Genomic DNA, 24,515 nt, shown 5'->3' with positions numbered 1-24,515 from the left:
AAAAAAATTTCAAAATATGAAACATGCTTGTAAAACTTCTTACTGGATCCTTAAAGAAACCATGGTTCTCACCTCCTCCTCTGCACCCCAAAACTATGACTGGAGGTAATAAATGAAAATCAAGACAGTTTATAAAGGAAAATCATAAAGTGAATCTGAAAGTAGGGTTTCTAGAGGATTTAGGGCTCACAGGTATTATTGGTAAGTTGGGTCAACTATCCTTTTAAACTCTTTAATATAGTAGGAGTTGTTTCACAACTTGTAGTTATCAAAAAACACCAAAAAGAAAGAAGATAAGCTATCAACTGAGAAGAGATATTTGCAATATATATAACTAAAAAAAGATGTATCCAGTATGCAAAATATATATTTTAAAACTCCTAAAAATTATTAAAAGACAATCTAAAAAAATTGAGCAAATGAGATGAACAGATATTTAACAGAAGAAAAAACATATAACAAGATAATTCATCTCATTAAGATTCAAAATGCATATTAAAACCATAGTGAGGTACTATTTCACACTTATCAATTTAGTAAAAATTAAGAAGTCTGACAACACCAACTGGTGAAGACGGGGAGTAACAAAACTTATACAGTGCTGATCCTAATATAAATTGGGAAACAATTTGGCAATGTCTCTAAAGCCCATGACCCATTCCTCAGTAGTCTATTCATCTAAAAAACTGTTACCCAAATGTGCCAGTTCATTTGTACAGGAATATCCACAGCTGCATTATTTAAAATAGCAAAAAAGAAAAACTAAAATAACCTTATGGCATGTTCATACAGTGAAAAGGCATACAGCAGTGGAAATTAAGTTTAAGTACTGCTACCTGCATCAAGATGAATTAATTTAAGAAAAAAAAAGTTAAGTGGCAAGAACAAGCACAGAAGAATATATACAGTATAATATAATTTATATACACTCCATTAAAACATAAAACACTGGTGAAATTAAATAAGGTCTCAATAGGTGGACAGGCACACGTTAATGGAGCGACAGATCCAATATTTTTAAAAAGTCAATTGATCTTCCAACTGATCTACCAGTTCTCTGCAATCTCAATCAAAACCCCAGCATGCTCTTTTTGGGTAATAATTAATAAGCCAGTGTTTAAAATTCACATGGCAAAGCAAAGGAAAAATAATCAAAACACCTTGGAAAAAAGAACAAAGTTGGAGGAATCCAAATACCTGATTTCAAGATTTATTATAAAGCTATAATAATCAGGACAGTATGTGTGGTACCGGGACTTCCTGGTGGTCCAGTGGTTAACAATCTGCCTTGCACTGCAGAGGATGCAGGTTCAATCCCTGGTCGAGGAACTAATATCCCATATGTCACCGGGCAACTAAGCCTGTGCACCACAACCAGAGGCCACGCACTGCGACAAAAGATCTCGCATGATGCAACAAAGATTCAGTGTGCTGCAACTAAGAGATCTGACGCAGCCAAATAAATAAATTAAAAAAAAAAAAAAGACAGTATGTGAGGTACTGGCATAGAGAGAAAGAAATCAATGAAACAGAACGCAACCCGAAATAGATCCATACACACATGGCCAACAAGGGTGCGAAAGCCATTCAGTGGAGAAAGAGTAGCCTTTCAACCAACGGTACTGGAACAACTGGATATTCATGTGTAGAAATAAATTTCAATCCACACATCACTGAAAAATTAACTTAAAATGGCTCATAGGCTTAAATATAATGTCTAAAACATAAAGAAAATACAGAAGAAATTTTTATGGTTTGGTTAGGTAACGATTTCTTAGATACAACGCCAAAATCACATTCAGCAGTAATAATAATAATAACAACAACAAACCGGTAAGGATAATCTTATCCAGAAAACTTTTATCTCCAACAGCAGAAAACCTTCTCTGAGGTCTTACCTTGTAGAAGAGAATTACATTAAAATTGAGAATATAAATTCAAAGACACCATCAGGTAGTCTTACATTTTAACAAGGTAACTCTGTAGAGTAAATTAAAATCCAAAAGGAGTTCAAAACCAACCAGTTTGAAACTGGCACTGGCATCAGATGTGACTGGACTCGAAACCTGACTCTGCTCTGTGATCTGAGGGAAGTTTCTTAAACATTTAGAACCTCATCTTTAAAATGAGGACAATATCTACATCTCAGAGTGATTAGGAGGTTCAAAGGAGACAATGTGATAGCTTCATTATTCTAAACAAAATCAAGGTAAGTCATCAACAGATATCTTCTCTGTTTCTATTGCATTAATAATAAGGAATGGTAGAACCTAGATATAAAAGACATTTAAGGAAGTGACTAAAATGTTGAAAACCAAGATACTATTCAAGGTGATCCTCTTACTGGCCCATTATAAGGTCTGATCATACTCAAAATTAACCTAAATTTCAACTCATTGTATCCGTGTTGCTTTCTCAAAATAACCTTACATTTCAGAGAATATCTATAGACTTTAACATAAGACAGATATAATACAAGTAATTCCAAGTGTGATGTATGTGAGGAAAAATGCAGGGGGCTAAATGAATGTGGGAGTCAGGGAGAACTAGAGTAGGCTTCCCTGAGGAAGTCAAGTGTAAGCTGAGATCTGAATGGTGGACAAGAAGAAAGTTCTGCAATTAAATGGTTCAGGATGGGGAACACATGTATACCTGTGGCGGATGCATTTTGATATTTGGCAAAACTAATACAATTATGTAAAGTTTAAAAATAAAATAAAATAAAAAAAATAATAAATGCATATATAATAGAGGTAGTAGCAAAAAATCATTTTTAAAGTTCAAAATGTTTCTCCCCTCTTTTGGAAATAATATTTGAACAATATTCTTGCTTTTAATGGCTATAGTTAAAAGTAACAGGAGTTATATTTATAGTCTACTATAAAAATGATAGATCTTTTTTTAGACTAAAGGCTGGTTATTCTTAATTTGAGATTAGAGTTAGTTTAATAGATTAGGTACAAGTTAATGTGACTAATTTTGCAGTAATGTAGAGCACTGTTCTTCCACTATGGAGAAGTTTTATGTAGATTTTATATACAAAAGAATTTAGGAAAACAGACCACGGATACATTCATATACATATAAAATATGAACAGACAGAATGAGATACAAAATAACAAAAGACAGTATTTATTGAATGGGTTTCCCAGATGGCTCTGTGGTAAAGAATCCACCAGCCAAGCAGGAGTCTGGGCCTAGGTCAGGAAGGTGGCCTGGAGGAGGAAATGGCAACCCACTCTAGTATTCTTGCCCAGGAAATCCCATGGACAGAGGAGCCTGGCAGGCTACAGTCCATGAGGTCACAAAGAGTCGGACATAGCTTACTGACTAAACAACAAGCAACAAATATTTATTGAGTACTTACTATTTCTACTGTTAATACATATTTAATAATAATAACTAATGCATTCTATGTATCATCTTGAGTAACATGTAACAATAATTCAATTATTATTCATCTCATTCCTCTGAACTATGCCTTAATTTTTTTTTTGATTAATGTACGCAAAATCTGATTCCATAAAAGAGAATCACAACCTCCTGAAAAGCCGTGTGGCTCTACATTTTTCTGAAAAGGTACTCACACCTGAGAGAACAGAAACCAAGCCATCCCATGACCCCCAGGTGTGCTCAGTCGCTCAGTCGTGTCCGACTCTGTGACCCCATGGACTATAGCCTGCCAGGCTCCTCTGTCCATGGGGACTCTCCAGACAAGAACACTGGAGTGGGTTGCCATGCCCTCCTCCAGGGGATCTTCCCAACCCCGAGATCAAACCAGGTCTCCCGCATTGCAGAATTCTTTACCGACGGAGCTAACAGGGAAGCCCGAGGGCTGCTCTGTGGATTAAACGTGATACCGCACATGAAGCACCGGAGCCCCATCTGGCACACCAAGTGCTTTACCTTTGCTGTCTGCTGCTGCAGCTGCTATCATCAGTGTGAGTGTTACTCTTACAATTATTACTCTGCATCCTATCACCATGTCCTAAAATCTTGGGAAGTTACCACACAGCAGTGTGGACTGCACAAAGAACGCTGGATTATGGATCAGTAGTTCAGGCTGCCACATGTGATTGGTGAACACAAGCAAGCAAATTCTTTGAACGTGTTTCATAAAAACTTGTTTGTAAAATGAGGGGCAACATCTGCCTTCATTGTGATGAGAATTTTACCAAAGGTGCTTATAACTGAGAAAGTATTTTTTAAACCATAAAAAAACTATAAATATGCAAGGTATTATTATTTAATGAATGAACCCAAGTATACAAGTGTCTAAAAGCAAAACAGAATTACTATTCACTTACAGACACATGTCCAACCCTGATTCTGCTTATAACCCACAGGCTTAGGTGCCTGCCCTATGGAAAAACTTTTAGCTAGAGTTACCAGGGGAAGATCCCCGGGAGGAGAGCATGGAAATCCACTCGATTATTCTTGCCTGGAGAATCCCATGGACCAAGGAGCCTGGCGGGCTACGGTCCATAGGGTTGCAAAGAGTCAGATACAACTGAAGCGACTTAGCATGCATGCACTATAATAAATATATATGTATATTATATATATATAGTATAACATTCACAAGCATATACTTACCTTTACTATTGTTTTAGGGCGTTTTTTAAAAAATAGTTTTGGCTTTTCAACCACAGGCAGAGGTGGAAGTTTCTTAAGCTCCTGTAGCACAGTGGTTGCAGCTCGCTTCTTGGAGAGTTTTTTGCTATTTCCCTCTCCTTCAGCAGAGAACTCTCCCACTGACACCCGAGTCACAAAGCTTTTCATGTGTGGTGGTCCACTTTCTTTAATAACCTATTAAACATAGGTAAAAGATTCAATACAGGGACTTAAGATGGGTTTTTACGGCATGAATCTTTCTTAATGTTCATATAAAAAATCAAAATTGAAATTATTAAGAATTATACCAAAATTATGGATTTCTTCAATAAAGCTATTATGAACTCATTATACAGAGACTCTTCATTTATACTTATGATGCTTAATGAATTACATTGGAAAAAACAGAAATGTAAATAAACATATTCAAGTCATGGTCAAAATTGTGTTTTACTAGTTTAAAAAAGGCAATTCTAATTATGGTTGCCCTGTTTCTTATGGGACAGAAAATTAAGATCATAAAACATACCATTACTGCATACATATCTAACTTTCTCCTCTGTGCAAATAAGTTACTGGAGTATAAGGAGTATGTCTCACTGGAGTTCTATAACTTATGAAGCATCTTGCATGTGGAAGCCTCTCACAAACAGGTGATAGATGAAAAATCACCTATTTTTGATGGAGACCTCAAAGGTTGTTTTACAATAAGGAATATTTACTCCCTGTGACATGGTCTTAAATAGGTAAGCAGATTTGCCATAAAAATACCTAGCTTTCTAGAGTAATGGATTATGAATTGTCAGCTATGAATGTTCCTAAATCCTGTATTTAACACGCTCTTTTTAAACTATGCCAATTTTGGGAAGCAAAATGCCTTTTAAGACCCAAGTGCTCAAAACTTCATTACGTCTGTCAAAAAGCCTGACCTATTAAAAAAAATACCCTATTTAAATACTTTACCATTGACCATTATATTAAAATTTTATCTTCTAATATTGGATACCAATAAAGAAAAGATACAGTATCTCAATAATCCAGTACTATTGAGGATAAAGGAATTTATGATAAGCATACTTTTCAAGTAATTTAAGCTTACAGATTGAAACACCAAAACTGTTTAACCACTTTGATGGACATCTTTCTCAATTAAAAAAATATACATATATATTTTAGTGACTAAATATTCAACCTGTTACTGCTCACATTAGATCACCATTATAAACATGAAATATTCTACACTAAGGACATCTAAGGCCTCTAGGGACATCTAACATTTTTAAAACTGTTCCTGTTCATCTAGCATTTAAAAGGCCCCATCTTCCAAAGACTTTCAAGTAAATGCAGTTACTTTTGATAGGTTTTCCAGATTTTCCCTATCATTTCTCGCTGGGACCAATAGGCCCTCAGGTACATTCTCTTCCTGCCTTCTTCATTCTGCTGCCTTTAATCTGCTATGGGCCGAGAAATCAGGTAACACAACTTGTAATAGAATTATGTTTAAGAAAGAAAACAGGCTCTCAGTTGAGGTGAGTAGATCCTGCCAGTGAGTAAAGCGTGAGAGCTTTCCAACAGGTGAACAGAACATAATTTGAAGGAAAATATTCCTCAACTGTTTCAGCTTATTCCTGGGTTTTGCCTATTTCCTAAATACTTGAGTTGCAAAATTAGTGATCTCTTAATAAAGGAGGTATTATAACAATTTAATATTTTTTCTTTTTTAAATGCCACATAATTTTACAAATATTTTATGACATATTTATCCAGTTTTAAACTAGAGAACTGCTTAATTATGTCTTAGTGACATCAGTAAAGGTTAAATGTAAAGTTAAAAGATTAAATTTATATTTTGGCCTCCATAAATTTAAAAGAAATTAAATATTAATATATACATGTGACTAAATATTAATTATATATCGAATATTTTCAATGTGACCTTGTCAAAATGCCAAATCATATAGGTTACTATAAATTATCTTAAATTTGGAAAATAAATTTTATGATGAAACAAATGGCTGAATACAGAAAAGCCAAAGAGATCAAGAGGACTCCATGATATTGTAAGCTCTGTTTTCTTAGGGCCATGATAGACAGCTCAAACAGAAGGGAGCACATTAATTCTTTCCGGATGCTAAAATTTTATTTGTCAAATTTGTTTTGTTTGTTTGTTTAAAACAATGAGGAGCAAGGAGGGAAAAAAATGGGAGATCGCTGCTGAACACATACCTCAAAACTGACGGGCATATTTCTCTTCAGAGCAATTTCAAACACTAAGCTGATCTCAGACTTATTTGCATCTTTGTCATCATCCATTTCTTTTCCTGATTCGCAATTCTAAATCACAAAAAAATAGGACGACATTGAATCTTCACTTTGTAACAAACTTTACATGTACTGAACAATCAAGAGAACCTATCTTACACATCACAGGAAACCAGAGACTGGATCCTGTGGATTCCCATGGAACCACCGCAGTCAAGGGCTTTGCTGAGAGGCTTCTTGTGATTTGGTTTTAAGTTTTTTTCCCTCAGAGTAGAAGGATAAATGCTGAGTGTGGAAACCTTTTACTCAAACACTAATCTGATGTAGATATCCCCAGACCTAGTTTTCTTTACAGACCTCCATCGCTCTCTCTCTCACATACACACACACAGAATCTCCACAAGTGTGTGATATTTAATCTTCTATGAAGACTAAGTTGCAGAAAGAGTATAGGATGCAAACCAGGATGCTGGAGCTCTGCGTCTGGCTCTGCACCTATTTAACACTTACTTCTGGAGCCCTACACATGCTGAACACCATGTAAGCCTTAAAGAGATCAAGAGACAGTATTCTTGCTGTCAAGAAGCTTAGGACTTAGTGGAAAGACTGAGAAGCAAACGTAAGAGTCATGATGAGAGTGCACAAGGACAAAAATACTAAGTCTGCCATTAACTAAGATAAATCTCAAAGGGGGAGGGACAACAGGCTTGAGGAAAGGCAAACTAAAGGCTGGACCTCTAGCTTCAAATAACAAAGTGGAGAACTCAATAAGAAGGGGACTTATTAGACACTCCTGAACTAAAGATACCATTTTGAAGTCAACAGAGAAAGCAGCTGAAACCATGGGAATGAGTGAAATTACTGAATATCTGCTTTGAATAACCTCACTGGTAAAATAAAGTAGGACTAAAAAAATCCATAAATATCTCCTCCACTTGAAACTCCTTGATTCTAGGTGAATTAACACAATGTAATTCATGCTCAATAAAACACAGCACTCAATGCAAAGTAAATGAACATTATTTCTCATCCTTGCTCACCTTCCCAAATCCTGACTTGCCTGGGAAGTGGACTCCCTAGGCTGAGCCAAAATGCTCAAAGGCAAGGCCATCCCAACAAGACACAAGAGTCTAACCGAGCACACAGGTGCGCTGAGGCGCCGCCACAGCCGATCCAGGGTTCCCTTCTACTAGCAGAGACATCCTCTATTCGTAAAGGAGCATTTCTTTGTCTTCTCAGTAATCTCCCTGGGCGGCTATTAGAGATAGGCTGCCACACACCGCAGGGACCCACCTGAGCTGATTTTTCTGGAATAGGTTCATTCTGCAGTGCCTGAAGGGCTTTCATCGCGGCATTGTGTCTAGCGGCTTGTCGAGTCTTCCCTTCCCCAAAAAATTCATTATTTCCTACAGTCAGCTGAACATAAAAGATCTTGGGCACTGGGCAATGATACCTAAAGTAAGAAAATAAAAATGTTAATATAAATTCAATAAAAATCCCTCTGTAATCATTAGTAAAATTTGTTTTGTTTAAAATATTAATAAGCAGGTATGATCCACTGTGTGTGTGCGTGCTAAGGCACTCCAGTCGTGTCCGACTTTTGTGACCCCATGGACTGTAGCCTGCCGGGCTCCTCTGTCCATGGGGATTCTCCAGGCAAGAAAACTGGAGTGCCCTCCTGCAGGGGAGCTTCCCAGGGATCAGGCCCAAGTCTCTTCTGTCCCCTGCATCGGCAGGTAGGTTTTTTTTTACCACTAGTGCCACCTGGGAAGCCCAGATCCATTATAACCTCCTGTGAACCTCAATAAAGTTTTACCTCACAAATGTACTTATAAAAGATAAAATGTGAGTCAGCATATATATTGATAATAAAGCATGTATGCTGATCTCCATGAAAAATGTATTTTGGAAAACATTAAACATAATACTGTAAAAATTATTTCATTATATCACAGAAGACTTCCTGGCAACAAGTTTTCAGTTACATTTTGATGGAAGTGAGCCACATGGTCTGGGGCTGAAGGATGGGGACCCGTCACAGAGACAGAAACAGGCGAGACCATCCAGGTGAATATGCAGACTGCCATGCTTTTAGCAGAAGGTAACCATGATTAGACGTGGGAAGGGCAGAGAGATGGAACCACTACTGAAAAGTAATAAGTACTTTGCAAAGTACTAAGGAGAGCAGATTCAACATAAGAAAGAATGGGGAGTTTCAGCCAATTCTAAAGCAGAAAGAACCATAACAAAATGTATTCAAGGTGAACACTTTTAGCAGGTTTGTGTTTAATGAGACTGAGAGGAAGCATAATTAGAAAGCTGCAATGATGCCAACATGAGGGGAGATTGTAAGGGGGTTGTAAGAAGAAAGGACAAACAAAAGAAATTAAGAGGTTTTGCAATATAATCTATTAATTTAACAATTATTTATGGGGCACCTTCTTATGATGAGGGAATATCACAGCAAACAAAAACATACCTTACAGTGGAGAAGACAGACAATAAATAAAATAAATAGGCAGAATATCTAGGATGTTAGAAATACATGTTGCTTTTTAATGTTTATTTGTTTGGCTGTGCCAGCTCTTAGTTGAGGCACACGGATCTAGTTCCCTGACCAGAGATGAAAGCCGGGCCCCCTGCATTGGGAGAATGGAGTCTTAGCCAGTGGATCATCATGGAAGTTCCATATACATTTTAAACAGAAAAAGAAGGAAAGGTTCAAAAGTGAACTTTTTAAAAATTGCATATATTAAGATTACAAAAGAAACACTAGTGACACCATCTGAACAAAAGCAGTGATTTAATTCATTCACTGGTAATGGCAGTGAATGAAATAGTGAAAGTCTCTGGAGAGAATCAAGCAATTATCCAAGAGCTGTAGATCTGATTGCAATATGGTCTTCCGGTGTCGTCTGTACCTTCAGCGGCTTTCTCCTTTTTTGCCAACTACTCTTTTGAAGTCATTCATATTTGTTGCCTGGAGTCCCAATAAAAGTAAAATATGAAATTCTTGTTGTTTCTTCTTCCCTTGATTGGGCTGAGGTGTGAGGAAAGAGGGGCAGAGAGAGTGATCAGTGAGTGTCTCACTGACAAGGTGACAATTGTGACAAGAGCTTGAGCAAGTGAAGGAAACATACAGATATCCGGACCAGGGCATACACGGCACTGAAAACACCAAGCGCAAAGGCTCCGAGGCAGCCGAGCGTCAGCAACGTTGAAGCAATTCAGAGGATTCCCACCCGGTGAGAGCTGAGGGTGTAAAGGAAGGTAGGCTACGAGCTGGAACCGGTGCCCAGATGCCACAGGGCCTTCCTTAGAAATCACTGCAAGGATCTGACTTCTACCCTGAGTGAAATGGCCAGCCTCCAGAAGGCTTTAAGGAGAGAAGTGACATAATCTGACTTAGACCTTGGAAAGATCATCTGACTATTATGTTGAAAACAGACTGTAGGGGAATGATGGCAGACACAGGATATCTGTAAAGAAGCTATTGCAATAATACGGGGGCCTGAACTAGGGTGACAGCAAGGGAAGTAATGGGAAGTACTTGGATTCTGGACGAATTTCAAACGTAGAGAAGATGGGTTTACTGAAGCACTGGCTATGAAATATGAGACAGGAGTCAAGGAAGACACCAGAATTTCTGACATGAGCAACTGGAAGATGGAGTGCCCACACATTAAGTTGGTGAAAACTGCAAAAAGAATGGGTTTGTTGGGGATGAATACCAGCAGCTCTGGTTTGGAGATGTTGAGTTATTCAGTCTTTTAGACATCCAAATGAAGATGTTAGACAGTCAGATCTAATAAGTCTGGATTTCAGGAAAGAGGTCCAAGGTGGAGATAAAATTTGGGAATCATCAATGCAGCATATATGCTGCTGCTGCTAAGTCGCTTCAGTCGTGTCCGACTCTGTGCGACCCCATAGATGGCAGCCCACCAGGCTCTCCCGTCCCTGGGATTCTTCAGGCAAGAACACTGGAGTGGGTTGCCATTTCCTTCTCCAATGCATGAAAGTGAAAAGTGAAAGTGAAGCCGCTCAGCCGTGTCCAACTCCTAGCAACCCCATGGACTGCAGCCTACCAGGCTCCTCCGTCCATGGGATTTGCCAGGCAAGAGTACTGGAGTGGGGTGCCATTGCTTTCTCCACTATATATATATATATATATATATATATATATATATATATATATATGAAATTTAAAGCCACAAGACAGTCAGAACTCTGTGGGAGGGAGTGATAGGAGGAAAACCAAGCAAGCAGAATATCCTTCCTAAAAGCCAAATGGGGACAAGAATGTCCAGGAGGAGGGAAGAGTCAGTCCTATCAAATGCTACTTTACAAGTCAAGTGAAATGAAGACAGAACTATGACCGCTGAATTGGGCAACTGAGCAAAACTAACAGAATCAATGTTGATGGAATGCTGAATTTATCACTGAAACACTGAAAAATAAGTTAAAAATCACTCCAGTGCTGGAAAATGTCTCTTTTTAAGCAAAGAAAAGCCAATCAAGTTACCACTAAGGTTTAGACGATTATTGGTGTCCAAGTGGCAGACCTCTATAGTCAACCTGAGATAAATTGCACACAGCCCATTGTATAAGAATTCACAGGCAGATGGGACTCATCAGTGAAGGTTTACTGAAGGTGAAGGACTAGAAATGTACATCAGTACTGAAGATGAGATTTGGGAGGTAATAATTGAAACCATGTTGAGTGGATAAGCACCTGGAAAGGGTAAGTGTAAAAGCACCAAAAAAAAAAGAAGAAAAAAAGAGCCTAAGGCTGGGATCTGATGAATACCCATGATCAAAAGGCAGGGGAAATAATAGACGGCAGTGAAGGAGATGAAAGAGGGTCAGAGTTAGAAAAGAAATTACAACACAATGTCAGAGGAAGAGATAATCAACAATGTCAAATGTAGCAGAGAAATCCAGGGTGAGTATGAAAAAAAAGGCACTGTTTTACATTTTTAAAGTCAATTTTCTTGGCCCACAGTTTTCTATTAAGATAAAATATGTTAAATGTGTTTTCATTATATGTCATATGTTCTCATTTTTAATTGCTAAATATAAAAAAGTTAAAGGAAGAAAAATCACTTATAGTAAAAGATATTCTTAACATGCAGAGACTACAAAGCATTAAAGCCACAATTCTTTTTGCTCTTTGATTGCAAAAACTAATGATGTATTGAATTATATAATTTCCTAATACCTATTTTACCTTAGATCCCTTTAATGCAGAAATTTTGACAGACTAATATCATGAATGCAGGTTATCTTCCTTCTCACAAAATTCAGTTTTCCTATCTTCACAGAACTTTATGCATATTTCTAACTGGTTCCACTATAAAACTTGAAAACAGACAACCTGAAATCAGAAATTTACTCCTGGACTGAGATCTTATGTGGCAAGCTTTCACCATAGAGCAAATGTTTACAATTAATTATACACTTCTGAAAACAGAGGTCCCCGGCTGGAATGCTAACAGATCTTTAACTACAGCGGAGGGAGCGGGCGCCACTCTAATCACTAAGGCCTGCTGACAATTACAAAACTCATTTTGGTTTGCCACAGAGACAAACAAAATTTCTGTTCATTATAACTTTACTGGAATATGATGTCATAACACATAACCATACTGAAACAATCTGCTGATTTTCTGACCAAATTATTAATTGCACACTAAAGAGCCCTTGGGGCCTCTTCCTTTTGGGCCCTCAAAAATGGCTCTATGTACGTGTATGTGTGTGATGTGGATACGTGTGTGTATATGTGTGTATGTATGTGTGTGTGTGTGTGTGTGTGTGTGTGTGTGTGTGTGTGTGTGTATATATCTAGTATCACATAAATATCAGAGGGAAAACTATGTTGTATTTTTAACGTAAAAAGTAAAATGCTCTAGCACTAACAGCAGGAAATACCAAGACCTGACGACTGACTTGTTTCATTCCAGTTTCATTCCATCCTCTTACTTAACAATGATTCTTAATAATTTACCCCACGTGGTTTGAATACCTTATATATCACATCTCCTCATACCATCATGACTATTACGATTAACCAGAGCACTCTCATTAATGGCTCCCAGATTGAATTATAAGAGAGAAGATGAAGAAATCCTTTTGTATGTTAGGTCCTGGTCTCTAAATATTCATTTCCCGTGGTTAATAAAAAAAAGTCAGGTATTTAACTTTAAAAGCTGGTATGGACAGAGGATGAGATGGCTGGATGGCATCACCGACTCGATGGACGTGAGTCTGAGTGAACTCCGGGAGTTGGTGATGGACAGGGAGGCCTGGCGTGCTGCGATTCATGGGGTCGCAAAGACTCGGACATGACTGAGCAACTGAACTGAACTGAACTGAACTGATGGTCCATTTAATGGAGTTCCTTTTTCTATTTTTATGTATTTCTATTTTATTTTTGGTAAAATGTGTATAATAAGTGATGCATGTATTTCTACAAATTAGTACATATATACTTACCTAATCTTATTCTCCTCTTTTCTCTTTTAATATTCATCAGTTTGGTTTTATTTTTATGAAAACTTTTTAGTTTGTAGTGGGGCACAGCTGGTTAACAATGCTGTGCTACTCTCAGGTGAACAGTGAAGGGACTCGGCCGTACACACACATGTATCTTCTCCCTCATCCCATCCCATCCAGGCTGCCACATAATACTGAGCAGAGTTCCATGTGCTCTACACTAGGACCTTGTTAGTTATCCATTTTACACTGCTCTTCTTGAATGATGTTCCTTAATTAGGATTTTGTGATCAATGCTTCAATCCCCATAGTGATTACTGTTAAAAGATGAGCCATGAAAACTCACCCATCCAGGCTATTAAACGTTCAAGGTCAAATGATTTCTACCCACCGCTTCTTCCAGAGTATGTTTTGTAAAGCATGATTCTGCTTTCATAAGCATCTTTGGTGCTTGTTACAGATGCAAGTTCCTGTGTCCCAACCCTGACGCGCTGAATCCATCTCTGAGAATGGAACACAAGGCTTCACTTGCACAAGTTGCCCTGGTGAGCGTGCACACTAGTCTGAGAGTACCCGCAGCCTACAGGAGGGCTGATGCAACCTGATGACTGCTTCAAACCACGTGCAAGCAAAGGACTGAACTCGCTCCTTATATCACCACAGTTAGGTTTCCTGAATCTCTTTCTTGTTTAACCCTAAAGGCAGCTTGGTGAGATTGACGTCTCCATGGTCACCTTGTGTGTGTTAGTTGCTCAGTCGCATACGACTGTTTGCAACCGCATGGACTGTATCCCACCAGGCTTCTCTGTCCATGGAATTCTCCAGACAAGAATACTGGAGTGGGTTGCCATTTACTTCCCCAGGGGATCTTCCTGGGCCAGGGATAGAACCCAGGTCTCCTGCATTACAGGCAGATTCTTTACCATCTGAGCTACTAGGGAAGGTTTTATGGTCACTTTGAGATGTAGCAAAACTCCCCAACAGTTACTGGGGGTCAAACTCAGTCTTCCTAACTTCAGAGCATAGGATGCTCAAGTCATTTGCTGATAATCTGCCTTACCTTCTTCTATATTTGTTCCCATATACTTATGATACTAGTTATATCCTTAGCAGGCAAGAGAATATAATACTGGGTTTTTTCTAAACCTAATAATAAGGTCTACTATCAGATGTCAGTTGTGCTTTACTGACAAGCTGCTGAACAAACAGAACTCCACAATGAGATTTATATTTTTAAGGTATGTCAGGCCAAGCAGGGACAAAAATAGGCACAACTGGGTAACCTACCAGGCACTAGTAGTAAAGAATCCACCTGCCAATGCAGGTGACACCAAAGATGGATTCAGTCCCTAGGCGGGGAAGATCCCCTGGAGTAGGAAATGGCAACCCACTCAAGTATTCTTGCCTAGAAAATTCCATGGACAGAGGAGCCTGGCAGGCTGCAGTCCATGGGATCACAACGAGTCCAACAGACACACATACAGACGGACACACACACACACCCAGGAGCAAAAGATCAGAAAAATGGACACACACACACACACACACACACACACACACACACACACCCTCCCCCCCGACAGGAGCAAAAGATCAGAAAAATGGGCTCAAGTACCACCCTGCCTAACAGTCTTAAATTTTATAAAGGCTGTTTGTAAGACCACATTTTCCCCCCATTCCTCTTTGTCCTCTGTCTGCTAATAGTCTTATAAAAAAACAAACAAGCACACTTTCAAATAAAATAAAAGCTTCCCTTTTCTTTAGATCTCAAAAGTCTTTAGATTTGGCCTGTCTTCAACATTTCACAAGTCACTACAACAATAAAGAAAAGAATGGTACTTGGTTCTTTTGAATTAGTACTTGACATTCCTTATACAGTTTTGCTTTGTTTCTGAGCAAAGGGAAGGTTTTACATTCTTATATATTCTCGTGAGAACATGATATTCTTAGTCTTATATCTCACTGTCAGTTATAATGACTTTCCATACCATAGATCCTTGCCATCCTCCCTAAAGTTACCTCATTAATGCTCTCTTTGTGGACTCATTTTATATTTATCTTTCTAAAACAACCAGAATCCTCCCGATTATTCTCTGCCTTCTTCTCCAACGGCCCCACTTTTCTAAGTATCATTTTTACAAGGTGAGAAAGATATAGTCCAAATAACATTATAACTCTTAAAAATTGAAAAATAATTGCCTCATTTTATTTGATAGCCTTATTCATAAATCTCAGCCCAGCTTAAGTGTTCATATCTCCCCTACAGGTTTATGTCTTAAATATATGAACATGTTATCTTCTGATCTAATAAAGAAGGGCCTTGAATTTCTGTGTTTACTTCTAACATGGACTGAAAACAGCAATGTCACTTAATCTTTCTATCTCAGTTTACTTAGCTGTAAGATGTTGGCAGAATTTATGTTTAAAGGACTCTAAAAAGCAAAACTGAGAATTCAAATGCCCTGTTGATTATTCTGACGCTCTGTACACTTTTTGGCACAACGAAGCATTTTTTTTCTTGCTATAGAAAAATAATAGGCTTTATCACAAAGCTATAAAATAGTCCCTGGCACATTTTCAAGCTTGTATGTATATAAAATGTCCAGATAGGAGAGAGTTCTTTCTCTATTCACATCTATAAATTTTGAAAATATATCTTTTATGGGAATGTTTAGTCTTGAGAAATTTCAAAAATGAACATATATTAGAAAAGATTCACAGGGCAGCTGAAAATAAGCTTTAAAAGAGTTTTTAGAATATTCTATTCTATTTGTTAAATTATTAGGTTGGCCAAAAAGTTTTGTTCAGGTTTTTCCATTACATCTTATGGAAAAACTCGAACAAAACTTTTTGGCCAACCCAATGTTATGTTTAAAATGCATAAAGAAAAATAAAGATATGCACTAAAAGCTGGGATGGGATGTTTTGAAGTGATTGAATTATAAATGATAGTTTCTTTCATAATTCCAAATGTTTTAAAATAATGTAGCTGTACTGGTGTATAAACAGAAGAAAATGTTGAACTGAAATAAGTCTAGGCACTGTCCAAAGGTAAACCTGTGTTCAAAATGTAAATCTGATGAATTAGTGGAATGACTTGTAGAATATAAAATATGAGCCATTAAGAGTCAGTAATTTGTACCAGGTCACTGATGCCAGGACCAGGACTATGGAAACCAGAGCATGTTATCAAAGAGCCCCACTTTATAAACACATAATCAGCACCCTCAATCCCAAACTTGGATCCAGCATGAAACTATTCTTGCCCCTTCCCTAAATGGTTATCTAGATGAATCATCATCACCACCATCACTGTGATCACAGCAAACACACAAAACTCACTACGTGCCAGTCATTATTCCAAGCTGTGTGCATACTCAACTCATTCAGTCACCATAACGACCTCAACATCACTTCACACATGAGGAAATGAACAAAGATGTTAACTAATTTGCCCAAGGCCATATCACTTGAGTCAGCATTTAAACCCAGACAGGGGCTTTCCTGGTAGCCTACCTGGTAAAGAATCCGCCTGCAATGCAGGAGATCCCAGTTCGATCTCTGGGTCGGGAAGATCCTCTGGAGGAGAGCATGGCAACCCGCTCCAGTATTCTTGCCTGGAGAATTCCATGGACAGAGCAGCCTGGCGGGCTACAGTCCATGGGTGGCAAAGAGTTGGATACGACTGAGTGACTAAGGACCCACAGTCTCACTCTAGAGTCAAGAGCTTAATGCCTGTATTATGCAGCCTCTGAATGCAATGGATAAATGAGCACTATAAATTTCAGAGCTACTAATCCTAAACTTTGGAGAGGTCATGACAGACCTAGGACATCAAGGCAATTTAAGTCAAACTAGATATAAGAGATCAGAGCCCACATCGGTTCCAAAGAGAAAGCTGGGGGCAGTAAGTTCAGGAGACGGAGCTGACACCAGCCTAGTGACCTTTCTCAGGCTCTGTCTCCTCTCTTAACCCGCCTTGTTGGAACCCATGCTTAAACGCTAACAACCCCATTGTTGCTGTTCAGTCGGTAAGTCGTATATGACTCTTTGCAACCCCATGGACTGTAGACACCAGGCTTCCCTGCACCTCATTATCTCCAAGAATTTGCCCAAGTTCGTGTTCATTGCATCAGTGATGCCGTCCAACCATCTCATCCTCTGACGCCCTTTTCTCTTTCTGCCCTCATTCTTTCTCAGCATCAGGGACTTTTCCAAAGTCCCATTAGGGAACTGCATCAGTTTCCCATCAGAGAACTGCAAATCAAACCCACAAGGACATATCACTTCACATCCACCAGGATGGAAACAGTTGTGCAGCCACTGCATTCCTTAAAAGTTACACACAGAATTACCATTTGACCCAGCAATTCACTCCCAGGTATATAAAACCTAAGAGAAAATGTTAAAGGTGCTGAATCAAAAATGGGTATGCAAATGTTTATAGCAGCATTATTCGTAACAGCCCCAAAGTGGAAATAACCCAAAGGTCTGTCCAACTGATGAACCAAAAAACAAAATGTAGCATATCCAAACAATGGAGTATTGTGCAGCCATACAAAGGAACGTGTGGGTGCTAAGTTGCTTCAGTGGTGTCTGACTCTTGACGAGCCCATGGACTGTAGCCTGCCAGGCTCCTCTGTCCATGGGGATTCTCCAGCAAGAATACTGGAGTGGGTTGCCACGCTCTCCTCCAGGGAAGCTTCCCGACCCAGGGATTGAACCTATGTCTCCTGCATCTCTTGTACTGGCAGGCGGGTTCTTTTACCACTAACACCACCGGGGAATGAAATCTTGATATATGATACAATGTGGATGGACTCTGAAAACATTAAGCTAAATGAAAGCTAGACACAAACTCTACATATTGTATGACTGCATTCAGATGAAATGTCCACAACAGGGAACTCCATCGAGACAGAAAGGAGATTAGCGGTTGTCAAGGGCTAGGGAGAAGGAAGGTGGGGAGTAACTGCTAAGGAGTATGGGGTTTCTTACAGGGGTGATGAAATGTTCTGGAATTAGATAGTGGTAATGGCCGCACAACACTGTGAATGTAGTATTTCACAATGCACTGAACTCTACAAAGTGGTTAAAATGGTGAATTTTATGTTATGGTGGGTTTTACCTCAATAAAAAACAATTTAAAAAAATGTTCATACTCCCTAGGCTTCAATCTTCTGTTTCTCATAGACGAGACAGTCTTCCTAGGTGATGTCACCTGTTCCTACTTACATTCTTGGCAGACTCCCAGAAATTAGCCTGCCAAACTGGGGGAGCACAGGGGAGAGAGAATAAAACCATTCCTCCCTTCTGAATGCTCAGGAATGAAGAACCTGGTCCTCTTCCTGCCCTTGTTTGATTGCCAGGGGTGTGGGTAGGTGGGGTATATAAATCAAATTATTGACTCAACAAATATTGATTAAGGACCTAATTTGTGCTAGGAACTGTTTTTGTCCCTAGGGATGGTGGACAGGACTCAGGAGACAATCAATCAAACAGTATCTACTGGTAAGAGGGCTAGGAAGAAAAGTAATGCAGAGGAAGGGAGCAAAGTTAAAGGGCTCATTCAGGAGGTAACACCTGAATAAAGAGATCGACGGAGTAAGAATTCTAGGCATCCAGATGCCAGGAGGAAAAAGTGTCTCAAGCAAACAGCACGGCAAGTGCAAAGGCCCTGGGGCGGTAACAGAGGGGGGCATTCTTTGAGGAAGAGCAAGTGTTCTTGTATCTGAGAAGCAGTGAGTCAAGGGGTGAGTGGTAGGAAACTAGCCATACCTTCACTCCACGTGTGACAGGAGCCATGCGGGCGGGGGTAGAGGGGTAAGCAAGGAAGTGACACGGTCTGACTTCTTACTGCAAAGTCTCACTGCTGTTTGCCCAAAGAAGCCAAGAAGAGAGTGGTTGGCAGGACACGGCATAGTCCAGAGAAGTCGTCTCTGAGCACGTGAGACTGAATTTGCCCAGGATACAGCAGAATTGCAGCAGAGATGAAAGCCCACCTAAAGACTATGGCCATTATTTTAAGATGAGACCAGTCAGCATAGTTATACTTTCTGAGGTATATTTGCAACCCTATGGACTATAGCCCACCAAGTTCCTCTGTCCTTAGGATTCTCCAGGCAAGAATACTGGAGTGGGTTGCCATGGCCTCCTCTAGGGGATCTTCTCAACCCAGGGATCAAACCCATATCCCTTGCATCTCCTGCACTGCAGGTGGATGCTTTACCTGCTGAGCCACCAGGGAAGCCCAAAACGGAGGCAGAAGAGCTGGACTTAATCAGTTAAAGTTCTGTAAAGCATCAGTGATCACTGAAGCAGGGACGCACTAGGAAGCACAGGAGTTAAGTGACTGACCAGGATGGTAAGAAAAGAGTGATAAGCGCCCATGAAATGCAGCCCTGCAGAATCTGGCAGGTTACTAAAGGCTGCAACTGTCCTGGAGCTCTGCGCAACGTGTGCCCTAAGCACGGGTAACAAAGGACACCCTCTATTTCCTGCCACCCCGCTGAACAGCGGGCATGGATCAGGGGCAGCTAGGCGCGCCTCCCGTGTGATGGCTGACATGCAGTGCTGGAACTTGTGACTGGAAAGAAGGGTCCCCAGCAGAGCAAGCTGCGGGGAGCTCCCCTGCCAGAGTGTATTGCTGCTGTGTCCCTCTGGGCATTGAGGCACACTGTATGAGACTGGTAAATGACTGGCACCACAGCCAGCCATGTGAGGAGTGATAGTACAAGAATGGGGTTGGGGCCCTCAGGACAGAGTGTCTCAAAGTGAAGTGAAAGTGAAGTTGCTCAGTTGTGTCCGACTCTTTGCGACCCCATAGACTGTAGCCTACTAGGTTCCACCGTCCATGGTGGGTTGCCATTTCCTTCTCCAGGAGATCTTCCCAACTCAGTGATTAAATCCGGGTCTCCCGCATTGTAGGCAGACGCTTTTACCATCTGAGCCACCAGGGAAGTCCCTCAAAGGTCCACATAAAAACCACCAGAGCCCAGGACTTCCCTGGCGGTCCAGTGGTTAAGACTCCAAGCTGTCAGTGCAGGGGTACAAGTTCAATCCCTGGTCAGGGAACAAAGATCCCACATGCTGCCTGGTGTGGCCAAAAGATTAAAAAGAAAAAAATCATCAGAGTTCTCCTGGAGGGGTCAAGGAACACCAGTTAAAAGGCAGATTCAAGACTGACAATCAGACTCTTCAGGTGAGTCCAGTAATCAACACCATTAACAAACTGCCTTGGTGATTTTTTTTTAATTTTTTTTATTTTTCTTCCTGTCCCCTGCTTCCGAATGCAAAGGATTTCAATTTCTAAATGTTAACTTTGTCCTATCTCTCTTACTGAATTCTCCTGCTGCCTGTAACAAGATTTTAGTTCTCTCGCAATTTTCTAGATAATCACATGTGCGAAAAACTGTTAACTTTCTCTACTTCTTTCCATATTCTTTTCATTTTTCCCTAAATTAAATGGGTCCATATTTCCAACTTTATCACTATGAACAAAGCTAGTGGAGGTGATGGAATACCAGTTGAGCTATTTCAAATCCTCAAAGATGATGCCGTGAAAGTGAAGCACTCAATATGCCAGCAAATTTGGAAAACTCAGCAGTGGCCACAGGACTGGAAAAGGTCAGTTTTCATTCCAATCCCAAAGAAAGGCAATGCCAAAGAATGCTCAAACTACCGCACAATTGCACTCATCTCACACGCTAGTAAAGTAATGCTCAAAATTCTCCAAGCCAGGCTTCAGCAATATGTGAACTGTGAACTTCCAGATGTTCAAGCTGGTTAGAAAAGGCAGAGGAACCAGAGATCAAATTGCCAACATCCTCTGGATCATCGAAAAAGCAGGAGAGTTCCAGAAAAACATCTATTTCTGCTTTACTGACTATGCCAAAGCCTTTGACTGTGTGGATCACAATAAACTGTGGAAAATTCTGAAAGAGATGGGAATACCAGATCACCTGACCTGCCTCTTGAGAAACCTATATGCCGGTCAGGAAGCAACAGTTAGGACTGGACGTGGAACAAGAGACTGGTTCCAAATAGGAAAAGGAATACGTCAAGGCTGTATATTATCACCCTGCTTATTTAACTTATATGCAGAGTACATCATGAGAAATGCTGGACTGGAAGAAACACAAGCTGGAATCAAGATTGCCGGGAGAAATATCAATAACCTCAGATATGCAGATGACACCACCCTTATGGCAGAAAGTGAAGAGAAACTAAAAGGCCTCTTGATGAAAGTGAAAGTGGAGAGTGAAAAAGTTGGCTTAAAGCTCAACATGCAGAAAACTAAGATCATGGCATCTGGTCCCATTACTTCATGGGAAATAGATGGGGAAACAGTGGAAACAGTAGCAGACTTTATTTTTCTGGGCTCCAAAATCACTGCAGATGGTTGACTGCAGCCATGAAATTAAAAGACGCTTACTCCTTGGAAGGGAAGTTATGACCAACCTAGATAGCATATTAAAAAGCAGAGACATTATTTGCCAACAAAGGTCCATCTAGTCAAGGTTATGGTTTTTCCAGTGGTCATGTATGGATGTGAGAGTTGGACTGTGAAGAATGCTGAGTGCCGAAGAATTGACGGTTTTGAACTGTGGTGCTGGAGAAGACTCTTGAGGGTCCCTTGGACTGCAAGGAGATCCAACCAGTCCATTCTAAAGGAGATTAGTTCTGGGTGTTCATTGGAAGGACTGATGCTAAAGCTGAAACTCCAATACTTTAGCCACCTCATGCGAAGAGTTGACTCATTGGAAAAGACCCTGATGCTGGGAGGGATTGGGGGCAGGAGAAGGGGACGACAGAAGATGAGATGGCTGGATGGCATCACTGACTCGATGGACGTGAGTCTGAGTGAACTCCGGGAGTTGGTGATGGACAGGGAGGCCTGGCGTGCTGCAATTCATGGGGCTGCAAAGAGTCAGGCACAATTAAGCAACTAACACTTTCACTTTCACCTCCAACTGAATACTGAAGAGGAACTGATAACAGATGGTCTTGTTTCTTATTTTAATGGGAATGTGACTAGCATGTCCTTATAAGCATAATGCTGGTTTTTGGGTTGGGTTAAGATGGAATGGGATGGTTGTGTGTGAAAGAGAGAGAGACTATGATTTCTAAGTCAAGAATGGGTTTTTAAATGTCTTTTCAGCATCTGTGTAATTAACAATTTTTGCTTATTATCTGTTAATAAGGTGAATCTTATTAACATTTTCTAATAGTGAAACAATTTTACATTCTAAGAATAAATACCACCCAGTAAGGGTACTTACTTCTACATACTGACAATTGTTGGCCAATATTTCAATTAAGATTTTTCCACTGATACTCTAACACACAATATTGATCTGAAGCTCTGTCCTTTGCTGTTTCAAACTTGCATTGTTGAGCTAGACATCAAGGTTATTCTTCACAGGTTCAGTAAAATCCCTCTGTGAAACCACCAAGGCCAGGTGCCTTTCCTTCAAGGTGGTGGGGGAAGGTGGCGGGAGTTAGCTCTTCAACTACTTATCCTTTTACACAGATAGACATTGCATCTTTATTTTCTCCTTTTGAGGTCAGTTTTGATTGTCTATTTTCCTACAAAAGCAGCCCACCCGTGATCGTAGGTTCTGAACTCTTTCCCGCTGAGTTGCACACAACCGCCCGTCAGGAGGGTTTTCAGTTCTACGTCTGTAGTGTTCTCCCATCCTCAGACTGTGTTATGCGTATCTGCGCTTTTGCCTCACAATGGTTGCCTTAAGTCACCTATTCATATACTGTATTGGTTCTAAAAATAAGATGTTGGATTATACATGTTTTTTTCTATTTTTCTTCGGTTTTCTAATTTATCTATCAATACATTCATCTTCCTTCCTCAGACTTCTGTTACTCCTTTCCTAACTTGTTGTGTTGGACATAAAATTAATTTTCAAGGTAACTATTTATCATAGATATAAAGTTAATGAACCTGCCTTCTAATAGGCCTTATGTTGTCTGAACTGTAATGTCTTCAAGAGGGAAATACACAATACAGTGCTTCCTAAATATTTTTGGTAATGAAACTCCCTTTCTAGTGAACTAGCATTCTACAAAACACACCTAGAGACATACTGCGTTAGTTAGGACTCTGCATATCCCTCCAGGTTACTGCTTAATCTGCTAAAAGATTTTTATCTTAAATGTAATAAAGATTACTTAATATTTTAAGAAATATAATTAAAAATATTTATCAAGTACACTTAGAAGATTGATCAAATTAGATAAACACTAACAGAGTGAACAGAGATCTTTAGATTACATTAAGATCGATCGGACTGAGGCTCCATCTCAATACATATCTCATATATATATACCTCTCATCTATAAGCTCTTTGGGTTAAGAGGAGGAACTTTTTCTAAGACTCATCAGTAATATGAAAGATTTTGTCTGTATCAACTTTCTTCATCTGATTCAAGTGGCAAACCAGAGGGAAATGACTGCAATTTTCATGAAATATCACAGCACATCTGTGTATTTATTCAGGAACAATTTTCAAATGTGTGTGTGTGTACGCACGCACCTCGAGTGCACTTGGCACTTCAAAAGCTTTTGTAAAATTTTAATATGTATTTACTAAATACTGCACACTACTAGTCTAACAGCAGATCCTTTAGCTTAAGGAAATAATGCAACACGTGGCTTATTTTTTCTTTGGGTTGAAAGATTCTCTTATTCAATTCCATCAACCAATCAGCTTTGGTTGGGGGCTGTCTGAGAGTGTTCTCTGAAAACCACTGGTGAAGAGAACCTCTCAAATCCTTTCCAGTTCTTGAGACTAGTTCCAGAAAATATTTTAAATACTTCTGTTTCTTCATTAGCTTAAGCCCCAACGATGTATGTTATGTTATAAACATTACAGATTATAATTTTAAAAGGGGTCTAACATGCTTTGCGGATAAATTAATTTTGTAACGTCTAGAACAAAAGATTCAAGTTCATGACTGTTTGCACTGGAATCTTCCAAGAGCTTTAGAAACTGTTTGCTTTGTTACAATGTCGAACCCAGACATCTACTCCAGTGCCTTTACTGATCAGAATTAACTATCAACTTTGGACGCTTGCCCACTTCAAATACTCCCAAAAGTAACATGGAGACATTACATCAGCGTCATTGCAG

The 24,515-nt window shown here is 39.5% G+C and overlaps 1 protein-coding gene across 10 annotated transcripts in view; it reads right to left on the bottom strand.

The window, feature by feature from the left end:
- The window catches only part of STAU2 (staufen double-stranded RNA binding protein 2), a 305,674-nt gene that overhangs the window by 189,406 nt on the left and 91,753 nt on the right, over positions 1–24,515 (bottom strand). For all 10 annotated transcript variants that reach the window (XM_045162802.1, XM_045162800.1, XM_045162797.1 and 7 more), the window contains 3 exons: positions 8,170–8,329; positions 6,841–6,948; positions 4,597–4,809 (listed from right to left, as the gene is read on the bottom strand). In XM_045162802.1, the coding sequence (XP_045018737.1) occupies positions 4,597–4,809; positions 6,841–6,948; positions 8,170–8,329 (481 nt within the window). The remainder of the gene's footprint in view (positions 1–4,596; positions 4,810–6,840; positions 6,949–8,169; positions 8,330–24,515) is intronic.

This window comes from Bubalus bubalis, chromosome 15 (assembly GCF_019923935.1).
Source record: "Bubalus bubalis isolate 160015118507 breed Murrah chromosome 15, NDDB_SH_1, whole genome shotgun sequence".
Taxonomy (NCBI): domain Eukaryota; kingdom Metazoa; phylum Chordata; class Mammalia; order Artiodactyla; family Bovidae; genus Bubalus; species Bubalus bubalis.
This window is presented reverse-complemented; position numbering and strand designations above follow the sequence as displayed.